General features: G+C 43.8%; 1 protein-coding gene across 1 annotated transcript in view; it reads left to right on the top strand.

Moving 5' to 3' along the window:
* Window positions 1-26,296, top strand: part of LOC126239275 (uncharacterized) — a 96,715-nt gene that overhangs the window by 40,433 nt on the left and 29,986 nt on the right. The window contains exon 3 of the mRNA XM_049947849.1: window positions 13,503-13,595. Coding sequence (XP_049803806.1) covers window positions 13,503-13,595 — 93 coding nt within the window. The remainder of the gene's footprint in view (window positions 1-13,502; window positions 13,596-26,296) is intronic.

Consider the following 26,296-nt stretch of genomic DNA (forward strand, 5'->3'; position numbering starts at 1 on the left):
ACCCCAGGAGCAACAGTGTCCCTAATTTGCTGGGAAGTGGCGGTGCGGTCCCCTACAGCACTGCGTAGGATCCTACGGTCTTGGCGTGCATCCGTGCGTCGCTGCGGTCCGGTCCCAGGTCGACGGGCACGTGCACCTTCCGCCGACCACTGGCGACAACATCGACGTACTGTGGAGACCTCACGCCCCACGTGTTGAGCAATTCGGCGGTACGTCCACCCGGCCTCCCGCATGCCCACTATACGCCCTCGCTCAAAGTCCGTCAACTGCACATACGGTTCACGTCCACGCTGTCGCGACATGCTACCAGTGTTAAAGACTGCGATGGAGCTCCGTATGCCACGGCAAACTGGCTGACACTGACGGCGGCGGTGCACAAATGCTGCGCAGCTAGCGCCATTCGACGGCCAACACCGCGGTTCCTGGTGTGTCCGCTGTGCCGTGCGTGTGATCATTGCTTGTACAGCCCTCTCGCAGTGTCCGGAGCAAGTATGGTGGGTCTGACACACCGGTGTCAATGTGTTCTTTTTTCCATTTCCAAGAGTGTATGAATGTTTTAGTTGGACCACTTTTTTCGCTTTGTGATAGATGGCGCTGTATTAATCACAAAAATATGGCTCACAATTTTATACGAACACTTGGTAACAGGTAGGTTTTTTAAATTAAAATACAGAACGTATGTACGTTTGAACAATTTATTTCGGTTGTTCCAATGTGATCCATGTACCTTTGTGAACTTATCATTTCTGAGAACGCATGCTGAACACAGCGTGATTACCTGTAAATACAATATTAATGCAATAAATGCTTGAAATGATGTTCGTCAACCTCAATGCATTTGGCAATACGTGTAACAACATTCCTCTCAACAGCGAGTAGTTCGCCTTCCGTAATGCTCGCACATGCATTGACAATGCGCTAACGCATGTTGTCAGGCGTCGGTGGATCACGATATCAAATATCCAACTTCCCCACAGAAAGGAATCCGGGAACGTCAGATCCGGTGAAAGTGCGGGCCATGGTATGGTGCTTCGACGACCAATCCACCTGTCATGAAATATGCTATTCAATACCGCTACAACTACACGCGAGTTATGTGCCGGACATCCGTCATGTTGGAAGTACATCGCCATTCTGCCATGCAGTAAAACATCTTGTAGTAACATCGGTAGAACATTACGTAGGAAATCAGTATACATTGCACCATTTAGATTGCCATGGATAAAATGGCGGCCAATTATCCTTCCTCCCATAATGCCGCACCTCACATTAACCCGCCAAGGTCGCTGATGTTCCACTTGTCGCAGCCATAATAGAATTTCCGTTGCCCAATACCGCATATTATGCCGGTTTACGTTACCGTTGTTGGTGAATGACGCTTCGTCGCTAAATAGAATGCGTGAAAAAAATTTGTCATCGTCCCGTAATTTCTCTTCTGCCCAGTGGCTGAACTGTACACGACGTTCAAAGTCGTCGTCATGCAATTCCTGGTGCATAGAAATATGGTACGGGAGCAATCGATGTTGATGTAGCATTCTCAACACCGACGTTTTTGAGATTCCCGATTCTCGCGCAATTTGTCTGCTACTGATGTACGGATTTTCCGCGACACCAGCCCCTACTTGGGCATCATCATTTGTTGCAGGTCGTGGTTGACGTTTCACATGTGGCTGAAACTTCCTGTTTCCTTAAATAACGTAACTATCCGCCGAACGGTACGGACACTTGGATGATGTCGTCCAGGATACGGAGCAGCATACATAGCACACGCCCGTTGGGCATTTGTGTCACAATAGCCATACATCAACATGATACCGACCTTTTCCGAAATTGGTAAACGGTCCATTTAAACACGGGTAATGTATCACGAAGCAAATACCGTCCGCATTGGCGGAATGTTACATGATATCACGTACTTATATGTTTGTGGCTATTACAGCGCCATCTGTCACGAAGCGAAAAAACTGGTCCAACTAAAACACCCACCTTTCTTTACGTACTACACGAATATGTAATAAAAATGAGGGTTCCTATTTTTTTAAAAAGGCAGTTTATATCTGTTTGAGCTATGGCAGCGCCATCTAGCGTGCCAACCATAGCGCCATCTGGTTTCCCCCCTTCAAGCTAGACGAGTTTCGTTCTTTGTAGTTTTTTCGTTTGATGCTAATTTCGTGAGATACTTGGCCAGGTCACTATCAATGGACCATCCTGTATAACAAATGTGTCATTCATATAACGTATTCAACAAGAAGGCTTAAAAGGAGCGCTACTTAATGCATGTTGCTCAAAATGTTCCATAAAACTGTCAGCTGCAACTGACAAGAAGGGTGACCCAAAGCAAGCAAAAGGAAGTTGGCAAGTTTATCCCATTCACTACAGGTCTCAAAGGAACGGATTCTTTGTATATCTTCTGTATTGCATACATTCTGAGTGAGACAGGTATTAGAGGTGTTAGATTATTTGTAATAAAGCTATCGATTCTGGAGTCTGATATCAGATTTTTCGCTTTCCGAACGATTTTGTTTGTCAGACCGTTCTTTAGGTGCGCAGGATCAGCTAATAGTTGCTCCATCTTCTTGTGGTAGACCACAGCGTTCATAACATGAATTCGTCATAACGATGCTTTCCCTTCTCTTGAGTTCATTAAGAGCTTTCCTTTCCTGAACCGAAATCTTCCACTTCCGTAGAAGTTACGTCACATCTTGCCTTACTTCTTCGGCCTCCATCTTCGGAAGACAAAATAAAGATTCTTCGACGGCACTTACGATTTTTTCAAAAGTAAACCTCTTTGACGTAGTTGCGAAATTCAGACCTATGCCCAGTACTGAAACACTGCTCCATCGAGTACCTCTGACTAGAGGTTCACCTCTACTCGATTCGAATCCACAATGACGTCTTTCTTGGACACTTTATCCGTTAGTTCGAAGAAATTCTCCTTTTGTTTCATAGCACCGAAGTCCGAAAATCTAGCTGAATGATTAAACGTTATTCTATCTACCTTATCCCAGACTTGAGGTGAATATGTTGTCGCCAGTGAGCTCCTGTAACAACGGCCACGAAAGCCTGCAGATTTATATGTTTTACCTCTTCTTTGACTAAAGAACATGTCAAGCTAGACGCAACAGTTTATAACTGCAGAATGAATAATGTATTTAACCCTGTGGAAAATCAGAAACACCTCTGTAGAAAAGAGAAGCAGCGGTTCAAACATCGAGAAGTCAGATAGTAAGCAAGTACGAAGCCAAGATAGGAAATCTGAAACAGGAATGAGTATATGGAATGACTGTACGAAGGAAATGAACTGGAAGACAATATTATGAAAAGTGTGAAGGAAAGTAGATGAAGAAGAGATAAGATAAGTGATACTGCGAGAAGAATGTGACAGAGCACTGAGAGATCAAAGTCGAAACAAGACACATGAAGCACACAATGATGAGTCGGAACTTTATAACAACGTACCCAAATTATAGTAGGCGCCAGTGAAGTGAAATGGAAAGAAGACAAGGATTTCTGGTCCGATGAGTATAGGGTAATATCAACAGCAAGCAGAAAATGGTATAACGGGAGTGGGATTTGTTATGAATAGGAAGGTAGGGCAGAGAGTATGTTACTGTGAACAGCTCAGTGACAGTGCTGTTCTTATCAGAGTCATCAGCAAACCAATACTCACAACGATAGTTCGGGTATATATGCCGACGTCGCAAACTAAAGATGAACAGATAGAGAAAGTATATCAGGCTATTGAAAGAATAATACAGTACGTAAAGGGAGATGAAAATCTAATAGTCGTGGGGGCTGGAATGCAGTTGTAGGGAAAGGAGTGGAAGAAACGTTACAGGAGAATATCGACTTGGGGTAAGGAATGAGAGAGGAGAAAGACTGAGTTCTGTAATAAATTTCAGCAAGTAATAGCGAATACTCTGTTCAAGAATCACAAGAGGAGGAGGTATATTTTGCAAAAGGCCCTGTGATACGGGAAGATTTCAGTTAGATTACATCATGGTCAGACAGAGATTCCAAAATCAGATACTGGATTGTAAGACGTGCCCTGGAGCAGATATAGACTCAGATTACAATATAGTACTGATGAAGAGTAGGCTGAAGTTTCAGAAGAATCAATACACAAAGAAGTGGGATACGGAAGCACTAAGCAATGACGAGGCACAATTAAAGTTCTCTAAGGCTATAGATATAGCAATAAAGAATAGCTCAGTAGGCAGTACAGTTGAAGAGGAATGGATATCTCTATAAAGGGCAATCACAGAAGTTGAAAACATAGGTACAAAGAAGGTAACTGCGAGGAAACCATAGCTAACAGAAGAAATACTTCAGTTGATCGATGAAAGAAGGAAGTACAAAAATGTTTAGGGAAATTCAGGAATACAGAAATACAAGTCGCTGAGGAATGAAATAAATGGGAAGTGCAGGGAAGGTAAGACGAAATGGCTGCATGAAAATGTGAAGAAATCTAAAAAGAAATGATTTTCGGAAGAACTGACTGAGCATATAGGAAAGTCGAAATAACTTCCGGTGAAATTAAAAGCAAGGGTAACATTAAGACTGCAACAGGAATTCTACTGTTAAATGCAGAGGAGAGAGGGGGTAGATGGAAAGAGTACACTGAAGGACTCTATGAGGGGGAAGATTTGTCTAGCGTGATAGAAGAAGAAACAGGAGTCGATTTAGAAGAGACAGGGGACCCAATATTAGAATCAGAATTTAAGAGAGCTTTGGAGGACTTAAAGCAGAAGAGATGGACAACATTCCATCAGAATTCCTAAAATAATTGGGGGGAATGATAACAAAACAACTATTCACGTCGTTGTGTAGAATATATGAATCTGGCTACATACCATTTGACTTTCGGAAAAATATCATCCACAGAATTCCGAAGGATGCAAGAGCTGACACGTGCAAGAATTCTCTCAGAATCAGCTTAACGCCTCATCCATCCAAGTTGCTTTCAAGAAAAATATACAGAAGAATGGAAAAGACACTTGGGAGCGTGTTAGATGACGATCAGTATGGCTTTAGGAAAGGTAAAGGCACTACACACGCAGTTCTGACGTTGCGGTTGACAATGAAAACAAGACTAAACAACACAAGTTCACAGGAGTTATCGACCTGGAAAAAGCATTCGACAGTATAAAATGATGCAAAATGTTCGACATTCTGACAAAAATAGTTGTAAGCTATAGAGAGAGAGACCATTAATAAACAATATGTACAAGATCCAAGAGGGAAAAATAGGAGTGGACGACCAAGAAAGAAGCGCTCGGACTAAAAACAGTGTAAGACACGAATGTAATCTTTCCCCCCTGTTGTTCAATCCGTACATCGAAGAATCAATGATGAAAATAAAAGCAAGGTTCAGGAGTGGAATCAAAATTCAAGGTGAAAGTATATCAGTGATACGATTCGTTGATGACATTGCTATCCTTTGTGATAGTGAAGAACAATTACAGGATCTGCTGAACGGAATGAACAGTCTGATAAGTACAGAATGTAGGCTGAGAGTAAATCAAGAAAGGCGAAAGTATTGAGAAGTAGTAGAAATGAGAACAGCGAGAAATTCAACATCAGGACTGAAGGCCTCGAAGTAGATGAGGTTAAGGAATTCTGCTACCTAGGCAGCAAAATAACCAATGACAGGCAAGGAAGATATCAACAGCAGACTAGCACTGGCAGAAAGGACATTCCTGGCCAAGAGAAGTCTACTAGTATCTAACATAGGGCTTGATTTAAGAAAGAAATTTCTGAGAATCAACGTTTGGAGCACAGCATTGTATGTGTGTGAAACTGGACTGTTGTAAAACCAGAACAGAATAGGACCGAAGAATTTGAGATGTGGTACTACAGACGAATGTTGAAAATTAGGAGGACTAATAAGGTAAGGAATGAGGAGGTTCTGTGCAGAATCAGAGAGGAAAGGAAATGTGGAAAAGACTGACCAGGATTAGGATGACAGGACATCTGTTAAGACATGAGGGAATAACTTCCATGGTACTAGAGGGAACTGTAGAGGGGAAAAACGTAGGAGGAAAGTAGAGATTAGAATACACCCAGCATGTAATTGAGAACATTGGTTGCAAATGTTACTCTGAAATGAAGAGATTGGCACATAAGAGGAATTCATGGCGGGCCTCATCACACCAGTCAGAAGGCTGATTAGTCAATAAATAGATAAATACAATAAACCGAAATGCCGGTATGTCCACCTTTGGCACGGATTACAGCGACGACGCGTCGCGTCATGGAAGCAGAGATTAGAATACACCCAGCATGTAATTGAGAACATTGGTTGCAAATGCTACTCTGAAATGAAGAGATTGGCACATAAGAGGAATTCATGGCGGGCCTCATCACACGTCAGAAGGCTGATTAGTCAATAAATAGATCAATACAATAAACCGAAATGCCGGCATGTCCACCTTTGGCACGAATTACAGCGACGACGCGTCGTGTCATGGAAGCAATGAGGACTTGGTATGTTGCTGGAGGGAGATGGCACCACATCTTCACACACAAGTCGACTAATTCTGCGGAGGGGGACGATGAACTCTGACACCATGTTGAGTCACATCCCAGGTGTGTTCGACTGGGTTCAGATCTGGCGAGTTGGGGGGCTAGCACACCAATTGGAACTCGCCACTGTGTTCCTCGAATCACTCCATCACTCACCTGGCCTTTGATATTGCGCATTATCTTGCAGAAAAATGCCACTGCCGCTGGGAAACATGATAGTCATGAAGGGGCGTACGTGGTCCGCAGCTAGTGTACGTTACACATTGGCCGTCATGCTGCCTTGCATGAGCTCCACTGGACCCATGGATGCCCACGTGGATGTCCCCAAGAAAATAATGGAGCCGCCGCAACTTTTTCCCGTCCTGCAGTAGAGGTGTGAAGAAGCTGTCCCCCTGGAAGATAGCAGTTTCGCGCCCTCCCATCGTCATGATGAAGAAGGTATCGGCAACGTTCTGCCACTGCGCCAACGTCCACAGCCGATGGTCATATCCCCATTTCCGTTGTAGTTGCCGATGTCGTGGTGTTGACACTGGTACATGCACAGGGCGTCGGCTGTGGAAGCCCATCGGTGTACTGTGTGCTCAGATACACTTGTACTCTGCCCAGCATTAAAGTCTGCTGTTATTTCCACCACAAATCACCTGTTTTACCAGTCTACCCAGTCTATAACATCCAACTTCTGTAATGAGGGGTGGCCGCTCAACACAAAAACTTCTGGTCGTGGTTCACCTTGGTTTCGCCGCGTGTTGAAGACATCAAGGCACCCAATTTTCGGTATGGTCTACATCAGCATTATCTGGAAAAAGCCTTATGGCTACGGTCGCAGGTTCGAATCCTGCCTCGGGCATGGATGTGTGTGATGTCTTTAGGTTAGTTAGGTTTAAGTAGTTCTAAGTTCTAGGGGACTGATGACCTCAGAAGTTACGTCCCATGGTGCTCAGAGCCATTTGAACCATTTTTTGCTGAAACAGTAGTGTTTGGATGGCTATTACAACTAATGGTGCCAGAGATCATAGGAGGAGGTCGATCTACGAAGCAATATTATAAAAGGAGACTCTTTTAGGCACGCCTATCAGCTAGAGGCTCTAAACCACATCTCTGGGACGAGATGTACGCAATGGGTTTGTTCCTAAAATGTACAACTTTTTTTCTTGCATCAGCCTCTATTTTCTTTTTTAAATAGAGACAGCAGTAGCACATTTACGATTTTTTTATAATACATGTGTCACCTTCTTTCTTTGCAGAAGAATCATTGACAAAATAACTTTCAGTCATGATAATCTTTACTAAATAAAAACCACATAGCGATGGTAGATGAATTAGACATAAAATTATGTAGTGCAAGGGGCAAGTATATGACGTAAGCACCTGCTGTCAATCATGATTACACTACAATATATAAAAAGGAGATAGAATGTTAATAATGTCTCACATCTGGAAATATTTCAGAGATATTAGAGCATATTTAAGACTGATGGCGGCCCTCTGTGCAAGCAGCCTTTGGTGGCTGGTGCAAAGACAAGGCCTAGCTCCTCCTGCTTCTGCTGGGTGGAGCACGTACTTTATACCTCTTTATCCAGGTGCCCGGCGTTAGCTTTGAGCTGTTACCCCACGGATCCGCTAGCTGCACTACTGAGAATTCTTCCACACTCCATCTTTGACTTGCCTGGATGTGGAGGCTTGGGAAAGGTACTGCTCGTTAAGCCTCCTGTACTGGGAATTACAAAGCCACGATGGCCAAAGCACATGTGGTTGCAGTTATGATGAAACATGGGTATAGGGATAGGCAGGATTCGGTGTGGACAGGGCCTTACACAGTTACCGTTGGTTGCTCAGGTCTTTTTTTTTTTTAATTTGGCATACACTTTATTTGGAACCAATCGCAAATGAGGTTGACAATAAGGAAGAATTATCAAATTTGACTATTAATACCCAATGTCTGAATAAAAAAATTTCTTAAGCAAGTTGCACTCACGGCTTAAGGCCTTATTGACGAGAAATTCAAATTGTTTGTTGGCTGAAGACCCCAATAGTAATAACTCAAAAGCCATTTGACAGCTGAAGGCTTAGACAGCAAATTCTTACTAAAATATTATAAAAAGGACACTCATATTAAGAGACAATATCTAATTAAAAATTCTTAAGACAAAATGCATTCACTGCTGAAGGTCTCATTGACTCTCATCACAATCTGATCAAATCAAGAGAGAAGGAGGCCTCACACAGTGCTCCAAGAATCGACCTGGGAAAGTCGCTCAATTTCGTAAATGATGAGACGGGCAGCCAAGAGTTGTATTCCCTTAACCGGATGGCAACTCAAACCAGTGACAGTTTAAACGCTGCCCAACACTCTTGCAACATCCACCTAACGCCTCAAAAACAACACAACCATGGAGTAACCCAGGCAAGGCGGAACCGGCGGACAGCACTGCGTCTTCTGAATCCGGTGTTAGAAGATCCAGCAGTCCGAAACAAACAAATATCCGAACCACAATCGAGGAAGGTGTCTAACTACATGACTTACTGGACAGCAGTGGCAAGGTGAGGAAAGGTACACTGCTGTGAAAATACGCTAAACTCCAGGGCAGGTAACTGGGGCGTTATCGGCCACTAGGCAGAAACATACCGCTGGTTGAACTTCAACAATTAGCACAATAAATTCAAGGATTAATAAGAAGCGGAGGACGGCTAACTGATTTCGCCATCTCCAAAGACTCGCTCTTCGTCTCAGCGACCCTGCGAGCAGCAATGCGCGAACCAGTGGTGTGATCTCAAAATAGTGGAGGTTTCACTACTGGGTTAATGTTCACTCAACTCAAACGTCTTGGGTCCCCTCCATCCGGCAGTGCCTGCGTTCCGCCACCGGTCCCGGCATGTCCCCTAACTGCCGGACCTCTCTGCTGCTCCGTCCCAACCGGAAAACACATGACGTCCTTCCAAAGATAGTACCACTGTACTACATATTGATAACCGCTGCTGCTGCCACTCACGGACAGACAACGCTAGCAAACGTAGTGGCGCCAGTAACCACAAGAAGAAAACGAGACGCCACTATCCCTATTACACGATGTCAACATATCAGCGGCACCAACGCGAGCCGCAACACGGCTCATATGACTACACCATCGCACAGGCTATGGATGACATCCTCACGCATTTTATTTAAAGGAACATCTCCATGGATGTGGTAGCAGTACAAGTGTAGAAAATTGTTTAAATATGGAATATCAGTGTATACTGATGATGTCGTTTGGGTTTTTTAATGTACGATCGTGGTTTGAAAAGTTCTCAGAACAGAGAAGAAAAGAAGCACTTACATCACTGAAACTTTTTTTTATTTTTCAATGTAGTCTCCTTGTAGATTAATGCACTTGGTCCAACGATGTTCCAGTACCTTGATCACATTTCGAAAATGAGCTTCCTCCTGGCCTGCAAAATAGCTGTCAACTCCGGCTATCAGTTCTTCATCTGAAGTGAATCATCGTCCGTGAAGAAAAATTTTCAGTTGTGGGAAGAGATGGAAGTCTGACGGAGCCATACCAGATGAATAAGGCGGGTGTGGTAACAATTCGTACCTTAGTTCGTGTAATTGTGCCATGGCGACGGCACATGTGTGCGGGCGCGCATTGTCTTGATGGGAGATGACTTTCTTCCTTGCTAAACCTGCCCTTTTTCACATACCTTTTGTTGCAATTTGTCCAGGAGGTTAGCATAGTATTCTCCAGTAATTGTTTGCTCAGTGGGGAGATAATCTACAAACAGATCCTCTTCGAGTCCCAGAACACTGATGCCATGACCGTTCCCGCCGAAGTACTTTTGCTTTCTTTGGTGGCGGAGAATCAGAATTTTTGCACTGCTTTGACTGTTGTTTTGTCTCCGGGGTACAATAGTGCACCCAAGTTTCATCCGTGGTCACAAACCGGCGCAAAAAATCTTGTTCGTTTCTCCTAAAACGGGCCAAACATTGCTCCGATATGTCCATTCTCATGCGTTTTTGATTCAGCGTCAAGAGTCGCGGCACCTATCTTGCAGATAATTTTTTCATTTCTAATTCTTCAGTTAAAATGTGATATACCCTTTCAGATGACATCTGGCGAGCGTGAGCAATTTTACGCACTTTCAATAACTGAGATAAGAGTGACAGAAATATAGATATAACCAAGTTTTGATTGTGACATGTTTATACTAATTAAGATAAGAATAGCTCAGACTTCTAGTCGCGTTTCTTTCGGCGATAATTAAGATAAGGCAAGAGATAGAGGAATTTGTGTTTCGGTAGCAGCATCCATTTACAGTAATAAATTATAGTAATTAACTAAGGAAGGTCGCAAATTATAGTCATTAAGACAAGATAACATAAATATACAGGGTAATCAGAACAGTCTGAAAATCATGTAAGGATATCGCAGAGTAATTTGTGCGGAGAAATAATTTCTAAGAAAAAATTCGATACTTTCCCCGTTTCTAAGTATTAATTAGCATTGAAGTTAGCCAACCAGGCCGCTTAGTGTGCAGATTCAAGTGGCCCAACAGATACAGTGAGTGTCAGTCGTTCTCATAGCGTAGATGACAGTACACGAGACTGCTCAGCCTTTGGCTCGGGTATGATCCTTACTAACATTCCATGCCTAGCTTTTGCATCACTCTCTCATCGGTTTTGGGAAACCAAACGAAGAATATACACTCCTGGAAATTGAAATAAGAACACCGTGAATTCATTGTCCCAGGAAGGGGAAACCTTATTGACACATTCCTAGGGTCAGATACATCACATGATCACACTGACAGAACCACAGGCACATAGACACAGGCAACAGAGCATGCACAATGTCGGCACTAGTACAGTGTATATCCACCTTTCGCAGCAATGCAGGCTGCTATTCTCCCATGGAGACGATCGTAGAGATGCTGGATGTAGTCCTGTGGAACGGCTTGACATGCCATTTCCACCTGGCGCCTCAGTTGGACCAGCGTTCGTGCTGGACGTGCAGACCGCGTGAGACGACGCTTCATCCAGTCCCAAACATGCTCAATGGGGGACAGATCCGGAGATCTTGCTGGCCAGGGTAGTTGACTTACACCTTCTAGAGCACGTTGGGTGGCACGGGATACATGTGGACGTGCATTGTCCTGTTGGAACAGCAAGTTCCCTTGCCGGTCTAGGAATGGTAGAACGATGGGTTCGATGACGGTTTGGATGTACCGTGCACTATTCAGTGTCCCCTCGACGATCACCAGTGGTGTACGGCCAGTGTAGGAGATCGCTCCCCACACCATGATGCCGGGTGTTGGCCCTGTGTGCCTCGGTCGTATGCAGTCCTGATTGTGGCGCTCACCTGCACGGCGCCAAACGCGCATACGACCATCATTGGCACCAAGGCAGAAGCGACTCTCATCGCTGAAGACGACACGTCTCCATTCGTCCCTCCATTCACGCCTGTCGCGACACCACTGGAAGCAGGCTGCACGATGTTGGGGCGTGAGCGGAAGACGGCCTAACGGTGTGCGGGACCGTAGCCCAGCTTCATGGAGATGGTTGCGAATGGTCCTCGCCGATACCCCAGGAGCAACAGTGTCCCTAATTTGCTGGGAAGTGGCGGTGCGGTCCCCTACGGCACTGCGTAGGATCCTACGGTCTTGGCGTGCATCCGTGCGTCGCTGCGGTCCGGTCCCAGGTCGACGGGCACGTGCACCTTCCGCTGACCACTGGCGACAACGTCGATGTACTGTGGAGACCTCACGCCCCACGTGTTGAGCAATTCGGCGGTACGTCCACCCGGCCTCCCGCATGCCCACTATACGCCCTCGCTCAAAGTCCGTCAACTGCACATACGGTTCACGTCCACGCTGTCGCGGCATGCTACCAGTGTTAAAGACTGCGATGGAGCTCCGTATGCCACGGCAAACTGGCTGACACTGACGGCGGCGGTGCACAAATGCTGCGCAGCTAGCGCCATTCGACGGCCAACACCGCGGTTCCTGGTGTGTCCGCTGTGCCGTGCGTGTGATCATTGCTTGTACAGCCCTCTCGCAGTGTCCGGAGCAAGTATGGTGGGTCTGACACACCGGTGTCAATGTGTTCTTTTTTCCATTTCCAGGAGTGTATTTGGCGACACCGCCTCTTGCGCGCAGCTTGAATTTGCGCGCGCAGCGCCTGTAATGGCTAACTTCAGTGCTGCTTAGCTCGGAAACAGCGCAACGTACCGAATTTTTTTCTTAACAGTTATTTCTCTGCATCATCTACCTTGCATCTCCGTCACTATCATTTCAGACTGTTTCTGGCCACTCCATAGAGGTAACCTTGTTTTGATAAGGGGTCATAAATTATATCCAAATAAATACTAGATAAGAACGTAACTGGGCTTCGGGGAGAGTGGGGACGGTAGCTGGTCCTTGAAACTGACAGATGGGATTTGTTTACATGGGGGTCATAAATCATTGCGACAAGACTGATACTGATCCAGCTGTTACGAAATACACATGGTGACAGAAAGGCAACAAGACAAAACAAAAATAGTAGGCAATTAGGCAGCCAAGCCTGTCCTTTGGGATGGACCAGTAGATAATACAAAATGAACAACCTTTCTGCACGAAGTTAAAATTCGCTCAGGACTCAAACCCGGAATTCACGCTTTCATAGATGGTATGTCACTTATTACGTCTCGTGGAGTGTCTTATGTCGTAACTTCTGGTTCCGAGGTGGATTCCTCTTATGTTGCTGGACTATCACGGCTGGGAGGAAGGATACGTCGGGTAATTTGACTGGGCCACGTACGGTATGTGTCAGGTGCATGGATAATGCACTGGGCAGTGCAATGCAAGGTGTTCCCAGGTTCGAGTTCAAATCCTGCACACGAGCGTAATTAACTCAAAAAATGTTAATGTACTACACAGCGAGTAAGATGTGGCTAACTTAGTATAGTTGTTCATTTTTCAGCTTTTTAATCTGAGTACTAATACCTTGTCTATGTTTCCAGGTAAAGCTAAATGTTATGAAGTGGATAACTAGAGGGGACTTTTCAAAGGTGATCGACGAGATGGTAAGAGCCTGCGTCGGGAAGAATGCACAGGTATGTACTTGAGAAAATCACCACATGTCAAAATCATTTTCATCTCTATGAAAGACGTATGTTGATAATAACCATCTGCCTTAAATCTCATGATTTTCGTAAGATAGACGCCTCATGGTTCGCATCAAAGTCCTAACCGCTCTGGTTGAGGTGTCTTATGTTTTTAGACGATCACTTTTACTCGTTGTTTGTTTCGGTTTTCTGGCTAGCTACTGCGCACCGAATTTGAGTACGCGACAGTGTGCCAAACGTTAAATAGACCAGTGGTTCAATTCTCTGAGCCTCCGGGCGTGCTTCGGAGGCTGCGACGACATGTCGGTATCAGGCATTTTCGTTACTGTAGTGATGCTGAGAAGACGAATAAAAATCCGTTGACTTATCTTCGCGATCCGTTGTAATGCATGAACCATACATTTCTGACCAACGTAATAACAAATATATATGTACTAAATGTACATTTCTGCTGTGGAAGCAAAGCACAAATGAAGTAGTGAATTCAAAAATAGTAAAAGTACTCTTATCATTGATCTGCCATAATTTTCTGGTCTATATATTACAAGGTGTTTGTGTCTTGCAAAATATTGAAGCAAAATAATCACTCGTTTCAAGAGTAAAAAAAGAAGATAAAAATTTTATTTTTTACCTGGTTTGGAAATCATTTGAGTTCGTTTAAACATTATGCCTATTAATCTGTGTCTAACTGCATACAAATACATGGCGAAACTTGAAATCGTATTCACAAAGATGTCAGAACATACAAGACACTAATAATTTAAAGTCTGAGACCTAGGCTTCACCTTGTGATGCATCGTTATCATTGCCTTGAGTTGCCATAGTGTGGTTTAGGTTGAAATGGCTCTAAGCACTATGGGACTTAACACCTGAGGTCATCAGTCCCATAGAAATAGAACTACTTAAACCTAACTAACCCAAGAACATCACACACATCCACGCCCGAGGCAGGATTCGAACCTGCGACCGTAGTAGCAGCGCGGTTCCGGACTGAAGCACCTAGAACCGCTCGGCCACAGCGGCCGGCTGCGGTCTAGGGGTAGCATCTTTTGCTCGTAATGAAAACGTTCTGGGCCCTGAGTTCGAACTTCGACACTGTTTTAACTTTGAATATAAATCATCAGCAGTGGCATCTGTGGACTTCCAGCGTAATAAGTAATCGTCGTCCTGCCATCGGACTTGACAAAGACGGCGAAAATGGGGACAGAGGTTCAGGGCAACCTCTTGCCCTTGGGGTGGGGAACCGCCCCTAAAATGGGAGAGAATCAGCAACGATCAAGGGCATGAGGCTGCAGAAGGCAGTGGAAACCACTGCATTAAAGACACGTAACTTGTATCCACAGGACATGTGGCCTGTAACTGAAGAAGTGTCATGAGCTCTCCGTTGGCAAAAGATTCCGAAATAGTCTCCCACTCGGATCTCCGGGAGGTGACCATGAGAAAAAGAGTGAATAGTCAACGAAAGGATGACGTTCTACGAGTCGGGTCGTGGTATGTCAGAAGCTTGAGCGTGGTAGGAAAACTAGAAAATCTGAAAAGGAAAGTGCTAAGGCTCAATCGAGATATAGTGGGGGCCAGTGGAGTGAAATGGACGGAAGAAAAAGATATCTGGTCAAACGAATATAGGGTAATATCAACAGCAGCAGAAATGGTACGACGGGAGTTGGATTCGCTGTGAGTGGGAAGACAGGCCAGGGAGTGAATTACCGCGATCAGGTCAGCGACAGGGTGTCATCATCAGAATAGACAGAAAGGCAACTCAGACAACAATAGTTCAGGCATACATTCTGACGACGCAAGCAGAAAATGAAGAGGTAGAGAAAGTATAAAACAAAACTGAAAGAATGATTCAGTATGTAAAGGGTGATTACAGTCTAGCGGTCAAGCGGGATTGGGATGCAGTTGTAGGGAAAGGAGTAGAAGAAGCGACTATGGGAGAATGTAGGTTTGGTACTAGGAATAGGAGAACAGAAAGACTAATTGAGTTCTCCAATAAATTTCAGCTAGTAATGGAGAATATTCTGTTGAAGAATCACAAGGGGAGGAGACATACTTCGAAAACGACGGAAGATACGGGAAGGTTCGAGTTAGGTTACATCACAGTCCGGCAGATATTCGCAACCAGACAATGGAATGTAAGGCGTACCTTGGAGCAGACATAGACTCAGATCACAACTCAGTAAAGACGAGAAGAAGACTGAAGTTTAAGAGACTAGTCAGGAAGAATCACTGGGCTAAGAAGTGGGATAGGGAAGTGGTACGGAAGGAAGAGATACGCTTGAAGTTCTCTGAAACAATAGATGCTGCGGTGATGAATAGGTTAGTAGACAGTACAGTTGCAGAGGAACGGACATCCTTAAAAAGGGCAATCACATAAGTTGGAAAGAAAAACATAGGTACAAGGAACGTAACTGCGAAGAAACCATGTGTAAGAAAAGAAATACTTCAACTGATCGACGAAAGAAGGAAATACAAAAATGTCTAATTTAGACGAACGCAATATCTCCAGGATTGTTAATCTTTTACAGAAGCTCGAAATTTAGCGTTTATTTCGATGCGAGATGCTTGTAATAGTTTCATCAACGACACTGTATCTCCAAACCTGGCAGAAAATCCAAAGAGATTCTGGTCGTATGTAAAATACACTAGCGGCAAGACACAGCCAATGCCCTTTCTGCGCTATAGCAACGGAAATACAGTCGATGAAAGTGCTGACAAAGCAGAGTTACTAAACACAGCCTTCCTAAATTCCTTCGCCAAAGAAGACGAAGTAAATATTCCAGAATTCGAATAAAGAATGGTTGCCAACATGAGTAACTTAGAAGGAGATATCCTCGGAGTAGTGAAGTAACTTAAATCATTCAATAAAGACTGTACATCAATTAGGTTCTTTTCAGAGTATGCTAATGCAATAGCTCCAACTTAACGAAATACACAACCGCTCGCTCGACGAGAGATTCGTACCCAAACACTGGAAAGATGCACAGGTCACACCAATATTCAAGAAAGGCAGTAGGAGTAATCCACTAAATTACAGGTCTATATCATTAACGTTGATATGCAGCAGGATGTTGGAACATATATTGCGTTCAAAAAATGTGAATTACCTCGAAGAGACACAGTCAACACGAATTTAGATAACATCGTTCTTGTGAAACACAACTACCTCTTTACTCACACGAAGTGATAGTGCTATTGACAAGGGATTGCAAATTGATTCTGTATTTCTATATTTCCAGGATTCTTGACGGTATACCTCGCAAGTAGATTGTAGTCAGCTTGTGTACTTACGGAATATCGTCTCAGTTATGTGACTACATTCGTGATTTGCTGTCAGAGAGGTCACAGTTCGTAACAATTGATGGAAAGTCTTCGAGTAAAACAAAACTGATTTTTATCGTTCCCCAAGGTAACGTTACAGGCCCTCTACTAATCCTTTTCTATATAAACGATTTAGGAGACAATCTGAGCAGCCGTCTTAGGGTGTTTGCAGATGATGCTGCTGTTTCTCGTCTGCTGAAGTTATCAGAAATCAAAACAAATTGCAAAACGATTTAGGAAACATATCTGTATAGTGAGAACATTGACAAGTGAAACTAAATAATGAAAAGAGTGAGGTCATTCACATGAGTGCTAAAATATGAAAGGTAACTTGTTAGGACTATTTAATTGATTGAGAATGTTGGCAAAATTTAGTGTACTAACAACATTTATTTTTCCAAACAAGACATAAATGATACTAAACAAGTTATAGATTAAATTCCCTAAACAACCAACAGATGATTAAACACTCCACTGGGTGGCGACTGGTTGGCAAAGACAGTTTAACTAGTTGATCAGGTAGTCAAGTACTCTGGCCCTAAAAATGTAGATAACGCAAGCTGAATTGGTCTGACGCTGAGCAGACTTTGACTGATCAGATCTACTGAAGTTTCTCTACATACGTGCAGGTGAGAGCAAGTGACGATTGAGATCTGTACGCCCTGGCAATGCCGGAGCGGCAGTACATTACCCTGTTTACTTTGTGCAGTCACGTGACTTGCAACTGGCGAGATGTGTGCGGCGGAGGAGGTGAGACATGGAGGCGGCACCTGTGAATCGGTCGCGGCCATGAAAGAAATGCAAAAATCTCGCGGTCTAGCGATCAGGCAGATGGATCGCAATTTACTCTCTACCAGAGCCCTGAAATCACAGTAGATTTCAGTGTGTGATACACCCGTTCGCTGGTCGTACCAAGGACCAATTTGGCTCACTTATAAGACAGAGCACACAAAGATACCAACGTCAAGACTGGTAAACCAAAAATGAATAAGTGTACCCTCAGCAAACGAGTACTCTGAGACGTTTGAAGTCACACTGTCGGTACAGTAAGAACTTCACCACAAGCTCCCCAGTCTAAACTACTCGCAAGTGAAGCCAGTTTCAGGAGTTTTGGGAGTACCAACCACACATGCGAGAGCTTCGACCAGAACAGCTCACTAGACCCCAGTCCCCGCACCTGAGAGCTTCCCAGCTATCCAGAGAAAAAAAATCCGTTTTCGCGCAAAGTGCCCGAACGACACCGCCTTCACACCGTCTTGAGCCAATTACAAGATTCTAGAGGCTCTAAATCTCCCCTCCAACATGACAGAACAAACTCATGTCGAACCAGGGCAAGCCTTAAGAAATCTGCGTCTCTGAAAAAAAAAAAAATCATCAATTACTGGCTTTTTTAAGTTTTTGTAGAAGGGGAAAAGATGGTTTTCCCCAAATTCATGTCGCTTCCCATGGCACCAAGCGAACAGATCTTTATCTAAATCGCCTGTGCCTTGGAGCCTGTTAGTCCTAGCTATGAGATGCAATAAAGATACCATCTAGAAACGTTTCTCAGATGCCAGAGTTTTCTTATACAACAGGGGCAGCCGAGGGAAGTGGCTCACTGGCCTTCTTGCAATATCAGCGAACACGAAAACAGGTGAATTTTTATTAGACTTGGCTCTGCACACAATGCCCGGTTTACGACTCCACTGTGTAGACAGGTTCCTTTAGACCGTCACCCCAGCCCAGGCTTCTGCTGGCGCTGCAGCAGGTATCGTGGCATTGTCCTGCTGGAGCCCTGTCCTGGCGAGGGGCTGCCTTGTCTGCCCTGTATGGCTGTGGACCTGTCTGGCAAGATTTACTAAGGGATGGGCTCAACGCCAATTGCTTTCAACTCCCAACAAGCCGTTTCTACAAGCTAAGAATCATAAAAATAGCTCGTGCTTTTAGCGCCCTACCAGGCTCCATCAACGTCTGTTCTGGCCGTTAACATTCTGGAGTCTTGCACAAGGTGTGTCAGATTGTAATAAAATCTTTAATAATTTTCTGTATACGAAAAATAGATGATAGAGTAACTTGTCTTCTCTCAAAGGAATTCGGTTACATGATAAATCAGTCTAACCTAAATGCCATGTATTCAACTAAATACCTAGGGATTACGATTATGAACAACTTAAAGTGGCAAATTTACACAGAAAATGTTATGGGGAAGGCGAACCAAAGACTGAGTTATATTGGCAGAAAACTTAGAAGATACAAACAGACCTAGTAAAGAGACTGTGTATACTACACTTGTCCATCCTGTTTTTGAGTACTGCTGTACAGTGTGTGATTAACGGAGTACATCGAGAAAGTTCGAAGAAAAGCAGCACGTTTTGTATTATTGAGAAATAGGGAGAGAGTGCCACTGACATGATACAGGATTTGGGGTGGACATTGTTAAAACCAAGCCGTTTTTCGTTGCGGCGGAATGTTCTCACGGATTTTTAATCACCAATTTTCTCCTCCGAACGGGACAATATTTTTTTTGATGCTGACCTACGTAAGAAGAAACGACCATCAAAATAAAATAAGGGAAGTCAGAGATATAAGTGTTCATTTTTTCCACGTGCATTTCGAGTTTGGAATAATATGGAATTATTTTGAAGGTGATTCAATGAACCCTCTGCCAGGCATTTAAGTGTAATTTGCAGGCTATCAAAGGGAATTCGGGAATACAGAAACAAAACCCACTTAGGTATGAAGTAGGTATGAAGTGGAGGATAACTAAAGTGAAATGGCTACATGACGACTGAGGAAATCGAAAAAGAAATTATAGTCGAGTGGACTAACTCAGCATAGAGAAAAGTCAAAACAACCTTCTGCGAAATGGATGCAAGGCGGTAACATTACGAGTGTAAGTAAATCTCACTGTTAAGTGATAAAGGGAACAATACAGGTGGAAGATCGAGAATGAAGTGCACGGATTAGAAAGGGCGTACAACAGAAATGTAGTCTTCCGACGCTGCTGTTGAATCCATACGTCTAAGATGCAATGGCTGTAATCAGAGAGAGCTTCAAGAATGGGATCGACATTCAAGGCTAAAGATATCAATGTCAAGATTCGCGGATGACATTGTTATCCCCAGTGAAAGTGAAGAAGAATTACATGATCTGTCGAATGGAATGAACAGTCTTTTGAGTACAGAATATGGATTGTGAGTAAATCGAGAAAAGGCGAAAGTAATGAGAAGTGACAGAAATCAGAACAGCGAGAGACTTAGTATCAGATATTTACTATCAAAAACAGTCTTGATCACAAATTATTTATTTATCACAGAATTGTATGGCAGTGAGATATGGACTGTGGGAAAATCGGAACATAATAGAATCTAAGCATTTGAGATGTGGTGCTACACAAGAATGTTGAAAATAGGTAGAATGATAAGGTAAAGAATGAGGAGGTTCTCAGCACAATCAATGAGGAAAGGAATATATGGAAAACTCTGTCAAGAAGAGGGGACAGGATAATAGGACATCCGCTAAGACGTCAGGGAATAACTTCCATGGTAATAAAAGGAGCTGTGGGAACATGAAACTATAGAGGAAGGCTGAGGTTGGAATACATCCAGGAAATAATTGACAACGTAAGGTGTAAGTGGTAGTGTGAGACGAAAAGGGTAGTATAGGAAAGGAATTGGTGGTTGGCCGGATCAGACCAGTCAAAAGACTGATGACTCAGAGACAGTGATTTAATAGTGGAAAGATGGTGCATTCTACAGTAAAAAGGAAGAGACATGGTGATACAAGACGACATTGTTATACTACCATTGTTTACATGTGCCTGAGGAAACGCTAATGTTATTTTATTCTGAACGCTGTGGCACCAGTAGGTGCTATATATATATATATATATATATATATATATATATAGAATATTAAAAAATATTTGGATGCACTGTAAAGCTATACGTATACCTGTAGATCACATTTTGACGTTATCATAGATCATCTTAAGAGAAGCTTGCTGATAGATGGTAAAAGGGTCTCTGGATTGCATAATTTTTATCTACATGACTTAGATTAGCATCTAATACTATTGCTCGTAGTTTTTTAAAACCATTTATCCTACATTTAACTATTTTCGATTCAAACCTTGGGCTGTCGTGTGTTCTGCCGGATATCAGCGTCGTACCTGCATGATATTTCGATAATGTAGCTCGTAACCTTCAACAGATGCGACCCGAGACTTCTGCTCGAGTGTTTTTGTTTTTCATTTTTTATTCTCTTCCCTGATGGGGGAGAGCGGGGGTGTTTTAAGGCTTGCATTGCCATTTTCAGCCATACTGGGATATACAGTACATTAATTTCTTGATTTAACATTTCATAACTTTCTCGCAGTTCGTTTACAAAATTGCATTGTCATAATGTCTACAATACATATCATTGTTGTTGGATTTATAGCTAGTAAGTAAATTATAATATTTCGGAGACCATGCACTTGGAGGAATGTTGGGCCTAGGAAACCATCTATTTCTGCCGTTACTTAAAGCGTTACTGGCACACATGCAACTGATGGATTTTATAGAGTAATACATACTGAAAAAAGCCAAGCTTCAAGATATATTTTTCATATTTAGTTTAGTTCTTCGATAGATCACAATCCCAGAAAGTATAATTATTTTCCCAAGATGAAAATGTGAGGCGAGTTACTGAGCAAATTTCTTCCTCTTGAACTTCCGAAATTACTTGCTCACTCAAAAAATGTGACGTAGTTGTAGCAGAATTACAGAGTACTGCGGAACCTATCGAGTACACGTAAAACATTCCGTCAGTGATCATACTGGCTCAGACATTAATGACAGTAGCTGTTACATTCCGCTCAGTCCGGAACCGCGCGAGTGCTGCGGTCGCAGGTTCGAATCCTGCCTCGGGCATGGATGTGCGTGATGTCCTTAGGTTCTAGTGGACTGATGACCACAGATGTTAAGTCCCATAGTGCTCAGAGCCATTTGTTACATTCACTGTTTTTTTTCCGAAATAATTCTAGAAATGGACAAAACAGGGCAGCACCAGTCAAGGAGGCGGGTAGCAAGACTTCCGTACATTCAGTAATTAAAACTTCCGGGCCAAGAGGCCGTGGTCCAATAGTAGAATTACTTCTCCCTGACATCAGGGAGAAGTATTTCTACTACTGGACCACGGCCTCTTAGCCCGGAAGTTTTAATTACTGAAGACGCCGGCCGTGAAAGCCTACACACTATGACTTCCGTACATTGTTGTTATGTGAAATGAGTCCAGTTTTAAACCGACAAGTGGCTCACGCGTCGAGAAAATCGCAGCCCGACCTCTACTCGGGCACGGCCTTTGTAAACAGTCGCGGCGCAAGCTGTGTTCAGTCTCGGTATTCAAGGTGTCAATCTACGGTAATTAATCTACATAATACAATATTTAAAGTGCACTGTCGTTATGTGTACATTACATTTAATTGAAGTTGGTTTTATAATTTGTTGGACAATCTTTTTCCACGAAATTTAATCTACATACATGTATACAACATTTTACATAAGTTTTGGTTCGGGGTGTACATATGGAGATACTTTGTACTTATTTTGTTTTGGTTTTTTCAAGATTTACATACGTCTACATTTGTTACTTAATACTAGTTGGGTAATATATGGTGATATTTGGTGTATGCAAGGATGGTTGTGTGGTGGCACAGACAGGTGTCTTACTTTGTGTGTGTGTGCGAGCGCTCGCGCGCGCGCGCATGCCGAGTGTTTTGTTTTGTTTTGTTGTTGTGCGTTTTGGGTTCCTTTGCTTGTGTATCTTGCAGTGTTTCACGGCTCTGGTCGTTCGTCTAGGTGTGGGTATTGCGCCAAGTTTTGTGTTATAGGCTCCATGGTGGGGGCGGTTTCTGGGAATATTTTCGATGTGTTATGTGCTACTGTACACGCTGGTATTATGTATTTGTGTCGAGGTTCTGTTTTGGTCGGCGGTCTAGTTGTGATTATGTCTTCCACGTTGGGGCGTCTTTGTAGGATGTGTGTGCCATAGTTCGCTCTGAGTCGGGTAAGTCTTGTCTGTAGGGGTTCTGTTTTTGTGATTCGGTATACGTCGTTGCTAGGAATTAGTGGGGGTAGTCTTCGTATACTTCGAAGCAGTCGTCCTATGGTTCTGTAGAGTCGGTTTGCGACTGGTCTTGAGATGCCTCCTAGGGACGCTGTGACGTATTGCATTAGTGATTTGATGACTGTCTTGCATGTATGTATCGCCGCCTTGTTGTCGCATCCATGGAAGCGTCCTTGGCTTAGTCTTATTAGGTTTTGTCCGTTTCTTATTTTGTCTAATAGGTGCGTCAAATGGGTGTTCCAGTTCATCCATGTACACCCATAGGTAATTTGGCTGTTATATTTAATGGTGCGTCCCACAGTGTTAGCGGAATGCCTTCGTGTAATTGTGTTCGTTTCTGTGTCATGTTTCTATGTCACGAAAGGATTGTTTATGTTTTAGTGGGGTTTGGTTTTATCCGCCATTTTGTCATTCATCCATGTCTCTAATTTTCGGAGATAAGTTCCTACCTTCTGTTGCATTGTTGTTGTTCTCAGTCCAGTGCACCAGTATGCGGTATCGCCTGCATACATTGCTACCGTCTCGTCAGGCGTCGAGGTTTTTGGTATATCTGTAGTGTGTAGCGTGTACAGTAGCGTGACAGTACTCTTCCTTGGGGGACACCTGCTTGTGGAGTCTCCTACGCGCATCTTCCACGTTTTGTTGCTTAAGTAGGCATTAATTATTCGGATCATTCTGGTTGGTATTCCTAGTTGCGACAGTTTGAATAGCGGGCCCCGATGCCACAGCTTATCAAAGGCACGAGTGAGGAAAAGAGCGAGTGAGCATTTTCCTGTATTTCCTGTATCCTTTTGTCACAGCTTTTGTCAGTTTAAATAGCGGGTTGTTTCTAGAGTGATTCGGTCGGAAGCCAGATCGTATCGTCGGGTGTAGATCTTTGTTTCCTATGTGTTTTTTTGAGTCTATCCGTGATGATGCGTTCATATGTCTTTCCGATGACGTCTAACAGAGAGATCGGTCGGTAATATTTCGGGTCTGGGCGTGGTTTGTCTGGTTTTAGTAGTATTATTGTTTTACTTGTCTTCCATGTAATGGGGATGGTCTCGTTTATCATGCAGTAGTTAAACATTATTGCTAATATCAATGTCAGTATGTGAAGTGGTGCTTTTTGTAAACGTATGAGTCGGATGTCGTCTTCACCTGCTGTGGAGTTTTTCCCTGAGAATATAGCATTTGTTATTTCCTCGTTTGTCATATGTCCTGTTAGTTGTTGCTCGTCTTCGGTTTCAGTTGTTGATGTGGTGAGTATTTGTTGTAGTCTTAGGTCTACGAATCGTTTGAAGTCATTGTTAAATATCGTGTCTTGGGGGAATGTGTATACGTCCCGTAACACCTTCTTGAATATGTTCGCTTGTTCTTTTCTGTCGTTCGTTGGTTCCTTATTGTCTGTTAGGGTCACGTCCGTTTTTTTGTTTCTGTCCTATTAGTGCTCTGAACCTTCTCTAGTAGCGTCCGGCTTGTCTGCAGTTTAGTTCGCTGCATTTCTGATCCCACTGTCTTTGTTTGTGTTCGGATATGATCCGCTTGATGCACGCACTGAATGTGTTCCAGACTTGTTCTAAGTCGGGATTGTCGGTATGTTTGATCTCTTTGTACAGTCTTTTCTTCTGTCTTAAGAGGTCTAGGGCTTCTTGTGATATGGTAGGTTTCCCGTCTTTTGTGATAGGGCTTCGTCTATGGCTTGTTTGAAGGTGTTTTCGAGTATTTTGGTTACCTGTTCTAGGTTGTGGTCATCTGTAATGGTGATTGGGATGGAGAAATCGCGTGTTAGGATATCTTTGTACTTATGCTCCTCGAGTGGACCTGGTCCAGTATTTATGTCTGTGGCCCTCCCCCTCCACCAACGGTTGCAGGCATTCCCTCTGCGGTCCACGCCCGCTCGCTGAGATCTTCTAGAACGGTGCCATTCAGTTTTCCATCCGCTGCTGTTCTGGATGTTCCCTCTGCGGTCTGCGCCCGTCGGATCCGCTCCTGGACGTTGCACGTTCCGTCCGCTGCGCCTGGCACTCTGTCCGGTGATTGTTTCCCATATCCGTGCCTCCCGTTCTTCTATTCGTGGACAGGTGTACAGCCGTGCGCGCTGCTCCTTTAACAATTCCAGAGCAGGATCTCAGGCACTACTTAACTGGTATCCCATGTCGCGGTTCATGACATTGCCAGTTACTTTTATCTCAATAGATTCCCTTATAACACTGTCCAAAAATCTGGGTGTCTGTGCTAGAATCTTGGTTCCCTCATAATTAATGGCATGATCTGGTTCTAGACAGTGTTCAGAAATGTGTCTCTGATGTTCTTTGCACCTGATATCCACTGTTCCTGTCATCTGGCCAATGTAGGACTTACCACATTGACAAGATATAAATCCCTGGTTTCCGTAACCATCTGATTTCCTTTTGACTAGTACGTCCAGAAACGGCAGCTGGCCATTCTTCTCCAGTTCTCTGGGGCAGTTGATATTTGGGTGCATGAGTTAAGATGTTCAAGAAAATCATTGATTGAGCCTATCCTTCCCAAGAGGCCAGATCACGGCTCTCTCTAATGCCCTCAAATCTCTCCATAAACATGTTGGTAACCACATGAGACAGTGGGCTGGCCGTAGCTACAACTTCAGTTTGCTTGTAATATTGGTTCCCGTACAGGAAATGTCAGTATATGCTTGAATAGGTCCAACAGAGCACCATCAAATTTGTCCGCAACCAGTTCTAGTGAGTCTTTCAGTGGGACGCTAGTGAACAGCGATATCACATCAAAACTAACCATGATATCTGAATCTGTGATGCATAGTTGCTTGAGGCGTTGCAGGAAGTCTTCTGAGTTTCGGATGTGGTCAACGCATTTCCCCACATACGGAGACAGCAGATTTTTCAAGTACTTGGCTGTTGTGTACATAGGTGCCCCAATGTTACTGACAAATGGGCGTAGTGGCACACCGTCCGTGTGTAATTTAGCCAGACCATATAGTCTAGGTGACACTGGTGCTTTTGTCCGTAGTTATCTGATGGTCTTATTAGGCATCCGTGTTTCCTTCAGGAGAGCCCTGGTCTTCTTCTCCACTTGGGAGCAGACCACGGAGGGAGCGACGGCAGAACACCCGACAATCCAAGATGTCATTAGATCGCCGGGAAAGCCTGAAGAGTTACATCAAAAGACTCCACGGGTAGGAGATGTATCAGAATATCAAGCAGCTGGACAAGCTTCGACAGAGGAGAGGGACGGTGCTCTCTCAGCTTTTTGCTGAGATTTCCGAATGAAGAGGTGGTACCAGTATTTGGCATAATTAA

The sequence above is a fragment of the Schistocerca nitens genome, chromosome 1, assembly GCF_023898315.1.
Source record: "Schistocerca nitens isolate TAMUIC-IGC-003100 chromosome 1, iqSchNite1.1, whole genome shotgun sequence".
Lineage (NCBI taxonomy): Eukaryota > Metazoa > Arthropoda > Insecta > Orthoptera > Acrididae > Schistocerca > Schistocerca nitens.